Source organism: Lethenteron reissneri, chromosome 55 (genome assembly GCF_015708825.2).
Source record: "Lethenteron reissneri isolate LAM-NWPU_2019-01 chromosome 55, ASM1570882v1, whole genome shotgun sequence".
NCBI classification, from domain to species: domain Eukaryota; kingdom Metazoa; phylum Chordata; class Hyperoartia; order Petromyzontiformes; family Petromyzontidae; genus Lethenteron; species Lethenteron reissneri.
In genome coordinates this window covers 992,528-1,004,795 of record NC_083833.1, presented here as the reverse complement: position 1 = coordinate 1,004,795, position 12,268 = coordinate 992,528, and the positions used below count along the sequence as shown (strand labels likewise).

At 42.0% G+C, this 12,268-nt stretch overlaps 1 protein-coding gene across 1 annotated transcript in view; it reads left to right on the top strand.

The window, feature by feature from the left end:
- The window catches only part of LOC133356751 (protein piccolo-like), a 99,831-nt gene that overhangs the window by 73,814 nt on the left and 13,749 nt on the right, over positions 1 to 12,268 (top strand). The window contains exon 9 of the mRNA XM_061574408.1: positions 11,192 to 11,239. Coding sequence (XP_061430392.1) covers positions 11,192 to 11,239 — 48 coding nt within the window. The remainder of the gene's footprint in view (positions 1 to 11,191; positions 11,240 to 12,268) is intronic.

The window sequence follows — 12,268 nt, the reverse complement described above, 5'->3', positions numbered from 1 at the left end:
GCCTTTGCTTTTTCGCATTGGATAAATTGTCATCTCACATTAGTGGAGTTTACTTTATTTAAGACGGCGTAGGTTTCCACGGTTGTGCCGTGTGGCTCTCCGATCTGTGTTTTCGAGTTGTGCCACGCGTTGTCCTGTATAAGGGACCGTCCATAAATGACGTCACGCACCTAGGGGGGGGAGGTGGGTCAGACATTTGTGACGATGTGTGACAAGGGGGGAAGGGGGGGTTTGAGAAATGTGACGTCACTTAAAAACGCGCAACTTTAAATAAATATTAATTAAATAGAATTGTTATAACAACACTAATTTTGATTAATTTTCATTATTACATTTTTGATTAGTTAAATTTACTAAGGTCACCTTTTATTTATTCCATAAAGGAGCATTTTGCTTCTCCATGGGAGAATGGAGAAGCATAAATTTAGAATTTTTTTTTATGATTGTTATTAAACATTATGATTCTAATGATTTTACCAGGGCTTTTCATTCTGTGAAACGAATATGTGATTGCTATAATTCTACTCTCCATTTTGCTTCGTTTTACTACAAAGTCTCAAGTATATTTCTATAGTTATTATAATTATAAGAGAATTTCAATATAATATTCTGAACATCTGCAGTTTTAGTTAGACGTTGAATATTTTCAAGTGAATTTTATGCTAAATTTCAGCTTTTTAATAAATGTTTTCTCCTACAACATTAGAGTGCAGCACCACATTAAATACGCACTACAATAGTTTAAAGCGATTGGAAGCATTTTTTATTCCAAAATGGAAATATGGTTTGGAGGGGGGGGGGGGGGCAGAGCTTTGTGACGTCATATTTGAGGGGGGTCTGACTTTTTGTGACGCCGTGTGACGAGGGGGGTCAAAAAACGGCCAAAATCGCGTGACGTCATTTATGGACGGCCCCTAATCCATAATGGAGGTGTTTTGGGGTTAGATCGCGTAAATATGAACGTGTGATGAAAGCCGCCTCCGCCTGACAGCCAATTAGTAAGGCTTGTCACATTAACAAAACATGCCAATTACTCACTAGGTCGTTAGAGAGTAAATCCACAATTGTTAATGTCATTTATTGGCACGTTTTGTTTACCTGACAAACCTTACTAATTGGCTGTGTCGGGTGGTGGCAGGTTTAACGACACATTTATATCGACGCGATCTAACCCAATCAAAAAAACCTCTTGTGGATAATAATATAATAATATTGGTCGCGAAAGCCTACGTGTTAAGCTGTCCCTGTATAATGTCCGACGTTCTGCTCCACGTGCCGGGAGCTTCTGACGTCAGTCTGCGTGCTTCTAAGACCACTCGCCAAACAACACGCAGGGCACGAGGCGAAAGCGCGTCGGGAGAGCCACGCAGGGTTTGATGTTGCACCGTGGATGACTTGCCCGTCCTGTGAAATGGGTATTACCTCGTTTTATTTTGACTCGTTACAATGTTTTCAGGCACACAGCTAACAAAAACGTAAGTGCTGCACTTTTATGTCACCCGTTGCTTGGTTGATGTTTTTTTTTTAAAGAAAGCATCTTTTTTTATACACAGTAAAAAAAAGTGTCATGTACTCTGTATTAAGACTGTTACAATTTAAACCTAGAACAGACTGTATAAGCGTGAGATTTAGACTCAAACTCAGGTCGCCAGGTCACAGTGCAGCGCGCTAACCACTGCACCGCCGTTTCCCCTCTCCTGCAAAACCCATCGACGCACACGGCCAAAGGGGAACCACTGGAAATTCTGCCGTTCCTTAAATAAGTTGTGTTGTTGTTGATGATGAAGCGTCCTACTGGTGGAGGCCTGTGACATATTTCTCCAACATGCAGCTCCCGAACTACAGGATATCGGCCTAAATAAGCTCCAGATGTAAACGATTTGAGCGTCCTAAACACCTGAACACGGACAACTCTAAACACAAGAACAGTATGTTAGGGTTGAGTTTGGATTTCCTATTTTCAGATGTAGGTTTTTGAGGTATTTATTCCCAATTTCGGGTGTTATTTCGTATTTTTATATTAATAAGAATGGAAATTTGTTGAATTTTTACAACTTGTATTGTTTATGCACTATAAGTCATAATTTTAATATTTTTGTGAATAATAACATTCTTAATGGAAGGTTCCATCGATGAAACAGTAATTTTAATGTAAACCTTTTGATACTTTAACAACGTGAGAGAAAGTAGCAATGTCACACCTCGTGAAACTTAATGCTCTTGACTACACTTTTGGCGGAAAATGCACGGAAGTGACTCCATGGTCGTGATGTCACATCCTGTGACGTCACAGTTTCGATCTTGTCTGAAACACCAATCTTGTTTTCTGAATCATCAAACATTTTCTATCTAGGCCTGATTATCAGATAAGCAAAAAAGTTGGGATAAACACATCCCGACTATTATATAGCATAAAAAAATGCAGCCCATTAATCATGTGCAAATATACAGGGGTCCACACAATAATATCCGCTATATTACTAGTTCCAGCTTACACGTGCACGATTTTGGCACGACTGTGTTTGAGAAATATGGCCAGTCTTCATGTGGCCACGCAGCACTAACTGGTAGACGAGCAATACTAATTGTAACTCGTTGCAACTCGTTACAATTGGTACTGCTAGTCTCGTTACAATTAATGCAACACCGAGTGCTGTAAATACATGATCACCTGATCACCTGAGCATTGCAATAAAAGAGGAAGGTATGGCACAAATATTAATGTAGATACATTCTTGAATAAAATATGGAAATATATAAGTCCTTTCAAACGTTAAAAGAATTATTGACAGCTGAACTACATTATAATGAATATATTGTAGATGAATTCAAAAAAAAAATAATCATAATAGCAAAACCAAATAAAAACAATTGCCATACTAAATTAAGCATTAAAATTAGTTAAGTATCGAATGATGTTCATCATGCATACATATTTCATCTTAATCAATTACAGTATATTAACGTCTTAAAATGTTTGTACATAAGAAATGTGCATCTGGTGGTGTCCGCTGTGATACTGCTGGATATCTGTAAAAAAGAGCTTTATAGCTCATCGGATTCCTCCAGTACAGATAAATATTCTGATTCTGATACTCTTATTAAGTCACCAGGTGGTGGCAACGCTGCGTAGCAGGGCTTGTTAAGTTAGTTGTGCAGCGCTGTATCACTCTGGTGGTGGTGGTGGTGGTGAGGGCAACCTGTGATGACGGTGTTGATGTGGTGGGAGCTGTTGGGTCTTGCTGTTATCCTTAACACAGAGGGCAAGGGTCACTCTACTTAATATCTTGGACCATGGATATACTAAGTGTACGCTATTCGTTTAAGTGGTTATAATCAAGCAACATTCGTATTTAGAGATTATTACACAATTTGAAACACATTAAGAATATCGATGTTTAAGGTGGTTGGTCAGGTGCTTGCTGGGTTTAAATCTGGACAGCCACCCTTGATTAAACCACTTTCTCGATTTCTAAGTTGGTGGTCCGTGGCCAGGTCACCAATAATGACTGCACAAAAATATCGCACTTGCAATTGGTTCTTCATTTATCTTTTTGGTTCAAATCCAACCTTGAGAAATTACCCGTTTAGTTTTTATTAAATCGCAACGACTGCTATGTACCCTGGCAATTAGCATTTCTCCTCGGCGGGGGCGCGCGTGAAAGCGTGCCACCCAGCGTGCGGGTTTGAAAGGGCACTTGAAGAGATCTCAAGGAGCTCTATGAAACCGCCAGCCATCGGGGCAACTTTCTTAAACCCCCTCGGCGGCCTTTGTCTACGCTGCAGTGTAAATAGGTACACCACAGGTTGCGCTCGTGGTTGTGGTGGTAGGGGGGTGGAGGGGATAAAGTGTGGGTACTCTGACCACTTCCGATACGTAGAAGAGTAGGCCACATGTCGTCTAGATTTGGCTCTCCAGAGCTCACTCGAGCGGAGGCCCTCCCCGCCAGCAGAGGCCCTCCCCGCCAGCAGTGGCGTGAGCAAGCAATAGCAGCGCTGCGCCTCTGTCTTCACGTGTGGCCTGCCGTCACCGTCGTCTTGCTGTGCTTCTTACAGCCCGACCGCCGGTTCCATTTATTCCCCTTTCACTTTGGTGGACAGGTCAACAGACTTATAATGAACAGACAATCAGGTCTTCAAGTACTGTATAGCACGAGAGTGGTATCTTACAGCAGTGCGTTGAAACCCACAGACAGCAAAGAAACAACATTTGCATGGAATCTCCCCGTATGGGCAAATTATTTTGATGCTGCTGCTGCGTTAGCAGTGGTGCACAAGCACAAACATATATATATATATAAACAAAACACATCCTGGACACATTCAGCAATAACACTGTGGCCTTACCATGAAAAGTATATAATAGTCCACATTTGGGACAATGACCCTTCTGCATAGCACATTTTATCTGCCATGCAGAGTGTGTTATGGAATGCGCTATGAAGAACGGTCATTTCCCAAAAAGTTGCCTATTGCATAGTTTTCCTTTGAAGGCCATGGTGTTAACTGACAAATGCGGGATTTGTCCTCCCCTATGGACAGCACCTCAAGTCGCCACCTAAATGCCATCCAGATAAAACGCACACTAAAGGAGCTGGCAATTCTACTGTTTCCCTCGTCGTCAGTGAACGTGTTTTGATGTTGCTTGCGATGAACGCGTTAACGAGTGTGGCCCCGCGAGTAGTTGCGTGAGGGATGCCGGGGAGATCTTGTGGTCATCGCAATCGGATTGTTGGAGACATTAGACAGAGGTCGTCGTTTCGAGTCATTCATGACCTAATGATCATTAGACTTCACGAGCAACCTCCGACAAAACACCAGGATCAGTGTTGTAGATTTCCAAATACTGCGCTGTGCTGTTCTCATCTCATCTGTACTTGTTACGCTGTGACATTTTGTTAATTTTGTATTGCTTAATGTTAAAATTGTAAACCCTTGTTTAACTCTCCTTGATAACCATTAAATCTATGAAAAGCATTGGCTCCTTGATTGCATAATTGTTGTGTTGGTTGTCCGATTAACTCAAGGCTGATTAAATTAACATCCCATGTGGGATGTTAATTTAATTTAATTAACCCAAACGGCAATGGGTCCCCACAGTCATTAATCCCCCCCCCCCCCCCCCACTTTGTGCAAGAAGAGCACCCAAGTGTTGTCATCACATCTACCCCTCGATTTAAGCAACTAAACATGACTTCACTATGGGGACCTCATTTGCCAGTAAAAATATGATAATTGGTTCTTTACCCTTCTATCTGGCAAAAAGGTGTCAGTTTTGTTGCCAGATAGAAGGGTAAAGAACCAATTATCATAAACATGACTTCTCCACAAATCTGGCTGTCGCCTGATGAAGCTAGTTGTAATTACTGGAGAAACGTCGTACTCCGATTGTAAATGTTGTGGCTTGGCTCTCCAACACAACGTTATGCTGTACGAGCAACGAATTCGCACGTTCTGTTTACGTGACAAACCTTATTAATTGGCTGTGTCGGGTGGTGGCGGGTTTAACGACACATTTATATTTACGCGATCTAACCCAAAAAAACTGTATTATGGATGACATTGGTCGCGAAATCCTACGTGTTAAAACATCCCATATGGAATTTATCCATTAGGTTTCACTGCGAGGTGTCATATAGTACTCATATGACCGGTAAATTATTGGAGTACCTTCCCGGTAAACATGTAACATTGGGTCAACATTGGGGATGACGTTGAAATTGCAGCTGCAACTGCATTACTTTGACCTGGCTAAATGACAGCATTGCGAGTGCAGAGCTAGAATGCTATTGGCTGAATCACATAATGTGACCGTTGGTCATGTTCTCCACGCTCATTCAGACGCAACGCCATTGGGGGGTTGGCGCAGCTGTGGTTGTGGTCTCTTGCTCAAAAGATGTAGTGCCGTCGTGAGACTTTTCTAAATTAGTTTAAGCACAAGCTTTGCTTATTCTGTTACTCGGAGCTTTTGTAATGCGACTTTGAGCTTACAAACAAGGGTTATAAACTATATTTTTAGCGTGAGGTTGCTAGCGGTCATGGTTTTTTCCAGGAATCATCCTCTTCTTGAGGTGGCTGCTCTCCTGGAAAAATCTGTAAGGCTTTCTGTGCCATTAAAAGTCCACGTTTTTGTCAGTTGCGTGGCACTGGCACCACTTGGGACAATGCACTTTACATGTACCTTGTAGTTCTCCCCTCTTCTGCTATTGTGAGATATTCTTCTTCCTCTTATGATTTGTTTCGCTGTTGTGTACCTCTGAGGTGACAACTCTAGTCCTACGAGGTTAAAGCCGTGCTTTAACCCGAGCACGGCTTGAGAACGTGGCCGCAGTCGTGCTCGGCATTTTCATGAGCCGAGCCTGAGCCGAGCCTGAGCCGAGCCGAGCCGAGCCTGAGCCGAGCCGAGCCACGGCTGTTGAGCTGCTCGTGCATCTTCGCAGAGCGACTGTGAGTCGGCAAAAAGAGGCCAAGTCAAAGACCAAGCCCCATACATCTCCCCGTGTCCGTGGCGTAGTGCGTTAACCCCTAGCTCACTCAGTTTAACATGTCATCTTTTGCGACCAATATTATCCATAATAGAGTTGTTTTGGGTTGGCGTAGTGCGCTAAACCCGAGCTCACTGTGCTCCCACATTATTGGCGGTGTTTTGCAAATTTCAGCACGAGTTGTCAGATTCACATTCTTGACCAAACAGCCGAAACACATCCCCTCCCGTGGTTTACTCCATCGTGCGTGATGGGAGACATTGGCTCTTTTTTATTTTTTTTCAACTCAGGTCAAATGGACTATCGCCACTATAACACAGTAGTCGGTACCATTCGTCTGTCTCTGCGTTTTTCCCCACATAGGTTTGTTATTTTCACAGCTCTCGCTGAGTTTTTTTATTAATATTGGTGGGGATCTCAAACTTAGAAGTCATGCGAATGTGGTTTTTAAGCATGATTGCCATTTTTTGACAATATCCAAATTATTGCTATAGAAGTAGATTTTTTTACTGCATATTGGACAGCGATTACTCTCCCAGGGGATTATAGTCCCAGGCGATGGTGTGAATTTAGTTTTTTGTTGGCGTTTAAATTACTTTGCGTATTTTAAAGTGGGTCATGGGTTGTGTTTTGTATACAGTTTCCACGCGTGCATATTTAATGTTTTTTTTTTTACATTTCCACTCGTGCACGTTACACTTTACTGCCTCGTGTAAATATAACGCTTTTGTTTAGTGGGGTGCTGCTTGAACCGACTACATGTTGCCACTGGGAAATCTCTTTGCACCATTAGATTAAATTACTTGTTATGATACAGAGGGTTACGATTCGGTTCAAGAGGCTTATTTTGTTCTTGTTTTTTTACCATCTCGTTTGTATTGTTTCTCTGTTTTTGTCTGCGTCGTTTGTACATGTTCGTTCACGCCATTGGCCCAGATACAATAAAATAGTGCAACATTTACATAAAAATCTGCTTAATAACTAACACAATACATCTTAATACAATTAAGGATAGCATAGTTTCTCTAACCACTATATATCCACCTTATTACACTATCTAATTTTCCAACCGCAACCAATCAACCAACTAACTATTTAACTGGATCACCTGAATAGCTGACCTGATGACGTCATGGCGCCTACTTGTGTCTTGATGACGTCATGGCTATACCAGGAGCGTCACGGTGGTGAGATGTTAACTACCTCGCCTGGTATATACGATGCCGTGGGTTTGATCCCAACCCTGAACCCTGTATATTTGAAATTTGCATGTTCTCCCCGTGGTCGTGTGGATTTTTCTCCAGGTTCTCCGGTTTTTCCCTCCCCTTTTGTATAAATGCGTTTAGAGTATTTGGCTGCTGTTCATTTAGACGTGATACGCTTCTTCATTGGGCTATAATTTGTGGCCAGGTCGCTTATGAAAAAGAGCTATATAGCTCAGTGGGCCTTACCTGGTAAAATATAAAAAATAGTTTAATTCATAAATTCAGTTTAACTTGACATCAAACATTATAATCAAACATGGATTATGGAAAATAATTATACTGGGTGCTTGTGTGAGCACGTATTACCACATTTCATTCGGTCCCATATTCAATAACATTCAGTGGGGTTTTGTTTATTATTATAGTTTACAGGGACTCTTCTACTTAAGAACATTCGATTTACGAAATTTTAGAGATAAGAACAAACCTGACCATATGTCCAGTTGCCCGTTCGGACCGAGAGTCTAAAGTTCAACTGCCGCACAATAAATGGCAGGGGTGGCATCTACATCTGCAGAACATGAAGAACCGGTGGCATCTACATCGACAGGAGATTAACAACTTTTAAAGCCATTCCCCATGTTTAGTGCCATACAACATGTTTGGAATCGACGGGAGTAAAGTTGGACTTACAAACAAATCGACGTACAAACAGACCTTTGGAACCTAACTTGTTCGTAAGTAGGGGAGTCTCTTTATTGTATTATTGTAGTTTTTCTCAAGACAGTACTACAGTTCAATTATGATATCTATAGCAAATGTACTACCGAAATGTAAAAATAATACTAATTTAAAAAGTAACGAGAGTACTGTATTAACTATAAAATAGTATAATTACTTATCAAATGAATAATAAGCAGACCGAGGAACAGTTTATGTAATATTTAAGAAAAATAACTTTCATCTATCGCATTCGACAATTACAATCACAATCAGTCACACTCCGTAATAATCTGTTACAATCAGTAAGTCGGTTACAATCAATTTCGCTGAGTGTAATATCGTATACAATTCAGTAGGTTCAACCAATTGTTTTAATAAGTCGCAGCAGTTCGAAAAGTGCATTATTGCGACAATCAAAATATTCAAATAATACAGTACCGTTGCATTAGTATCATGGTAATAGTGTAATTAAGTAGAACTCATGTAATTCAGTGATGTAACACACAACGCTGCTTCGGTTGACTTTCAGTTCGTGAACGGCTACACAGACGTTTGTGTTCTTTGGCTAACACCCCTGAGTGGTTGAGAGAGGTCATGGGGTCATCGGTGTGGAAGTGATGCATCTCATGTCAGCCGGATGGAATCTTCATCAACTCACAACACCGACTGGTGCGGTGAAACGCAAGTTAAAGACAACTCAGATGTACACTCCCAACAATGGGCCATCAAGATCAACAAGACCCTCTATATGAATAAATTGCCCAACTTTTAACTGAGGGCGAAACACATTTACGCCATCGTAATAGGTTACTTTAATGCAAAAGAGAAGGTCGAATGTACAGAGGTGAGAAAATTGATTGTTAAGTTTGACACTGAGGCAAGGAATGAAAGCAGTGGAGCGCCTATTTGAGTTTGCAGCCAGCAAAAGCCATGGAAATAATGGACACATCGCTCAAACAGAAAGCGTCTCAGAAATGGACATGGAGGAAATCCAGACGGTGAAAATAGAACTCAGATGTATTAGGTCGCCTAGCCCACATTGTCCCTCAACATCTGTGTTGCTCAGCAACTTCACCACAGGGAAGTGATCGCAGACTGCTGCGATGCAAGTTGTGAACTGCAGCGTAGCCAGAGAGGGAAACACGAATTCCAGCCAACAAGATAGCTGAATAGAAAATATCTGTATCAGCTGGTAACTGATTTTGGTCTAACGAGCAGCAAAGACATTCAAAATGTCCAGAGGAGCAAGCGTATTAATTAATATAACATATAAGTACGAAAAAGGTAACAAAAAAACCCACAGAGAAGTAAAAAAATATATATCTTAAACGACAAACGACTTAAGGAAGAGGAAAGATATACAAATATTGTTAACAGATTGAGAAATGATAAAAGATAAGACAAAAATGATTTGAGGATGTCACAGAAAGCAATGGATAATAGTTACTGGCCACATGCCACGCATTCTTCACTGTGATTCTGTTAGGAGTCAGTGTGGCTTTCCCAGGAATACTCCCTCTTCTGCATCATCATCTTCATCATGGTCTTCATGAGCAATGGTAATAGCAACATCATCATCGTCAGCAACAGCAGCAGCTGCAGCATCTGTTTATCGTCTATTCATCATCAAATATTCTCAGCAACATCCACACACTTCAGGTCTGTCAGTTGTAGATTACATTTTCACTTGTGACTCCGAGCATGATGTACTTTTGGCAACAAAAAATACATTCGTTTTGTTTTCTTCTCCTATAATTGGATTTTTATTGTAATTTGTGGCGGCACAAATAATCACATTTGTTGTTTGGCAAGGCTCCGACGGAGTGTAACTTGGGGGGTGCGGAACATACGGCACTGCAGACTTCATGCAAGCCTGCGAGGTTAATTAAGCTTGTGAACCCCTGGGCTGTAGTGTGTTGATGATGTATGGCTGCATCTGGCTTATTTTCCCCAAGCTTTAACAGTTTTACACGACAATCGCAGGTCGCGCCGTTGTTAACTCGCAACAGAACCGGCATGTTTAATCCTCGGTAAATTATTACATTTCCGATGGTCAAGAATAATTAAGGGGGGGAGGCAGCCAATGGACTAAACGCGTCCAAGAGGGACCTTCCGCCGAGGAGACGGAAGCGGTGAAATCAGTTCATGTGCAGCAGGTGCGTGTGGATTGTTACATCACGGCATCGTGTGTGACGTGGCTGCGGCTTGGGGGGGAGGCCTTCATCCAGCAGTGGACTGACCATGGCTGCTGCTGATGATGACGATATTTTACATTACCGCAATTGTCCAATTAGCAGTTGTGACTAAATGCATTCACTTCAGAATCAGAATATTTATTTATACCGGAGCAATCCGATGAGCTATGAAGCTCTTTTTCATCGATGTCCAGTAGGGGCACGGGGTAAGAACATTACAACAACAAACAGTGCAAAACACCATAGTCGTGCAAAGTACAAGGGTAAACAAATCACCCAAACTACACACAAATAAAATTAAACCATCTCCATCCTACCTGGCAAAGCCCCCTGAGGTTTTAGTTTATTTTTCAGAAGCGACCTGGCCACCACAAATGATAGCTCAATGAAGTGGGCCCCATCATCTGGACGTTTGTAGATGATAGCACGAGCTCGGCCAGGTGGATTGTCGCTGCTCGCTTTGGTGAAAGAGTGCGATGTTTTTTTCCTTCAGTGTGTGTCGTCCGTTTTCTTTTCTCGGAAGTTATTTAACCATTGTGCATTTTTGTTTTGTGTGCTTTTTTTGTCTGTTTTTTGTTTACAGCAACCTCATGAAACAATGCCACCTGCAGTGATCGTTGGAGAAATCCAGGTACGTTTTCTTGTTGTCATGTGGAGCGGGTGCAGTGTGCCCTCGCGATTCGCATATTTTTGCGGATAATTATATTGGCCTACGAAAACCGTTTTAATGAATCACATTAAATAAAAACGTAAATAAGCATTCTCTCTCATAAATGTGATCTCATCTCTTTCGTGATGCAGTCGTGTAGAGAGTTCCAGACGCGATTCGTGGATAGCCAAAGTCGCGGACAGCCAAGTTCGTGAATAACGAGGGAATAATGAGAATGCAATGTTCTCTCAATTCATAAATTCATCATCCGAACACGGCTCATGATTGCGGAGTAAGATTCGTTCATTTACCGATTTGCATTGCGTTCGTATTCGCGGTTTGCGTGACCACCGTGACAAAATCGGTGGCCCGAGTGAGTGACGGACGGAGCAATTAGCCCTGCGCAATGCGTCGTTAACGGGGATCATGTCCTCAGTTGTGCCGCGAATGCTATTCCAGGAACACGCAACATGCTATACCAGGAACACACGCATGATATACCAGGAACACACACAGGGGTGCCACGGTGGCGAGATGTTTACTACCTCGCCTGGTATACAGGAAGTCTGTTGGCTCAATCCCGACCCTGACGACACCTGTATATTTGGAGTTTGCATGTTCTCCTCGTGGTTACGTGGATTTTTCTCCCGGCCCTCTAGTTTTTTCCCTCCACACAGAGAATCAACATCACGCGCTTAGAGTGTGTGGCTGCTGTAGATGTCCACGCGATGACGAGCAACTCCGTCGAGCTATCACTTGTGATGGCCAGGTCGCTTCTGACAAAGAGCTACAGAGCTCAGTGCGGTCTTACCTGGTTAAAATACAAAATAGTAGTAAAAATAAGCGTTGTACCGGTGATTGCCTTCAATATATTTCATCCTCCAACTGCTGCGTGCTGACACTGTCACTTTACACCAAATGTGTCTGGTGCTTAATGGAAAACGAGCGGTTACCTTGGTAGCGTGAACATATGAAATTATAGTGCTTGTTTCACTGGCATGAAAGAAAGGA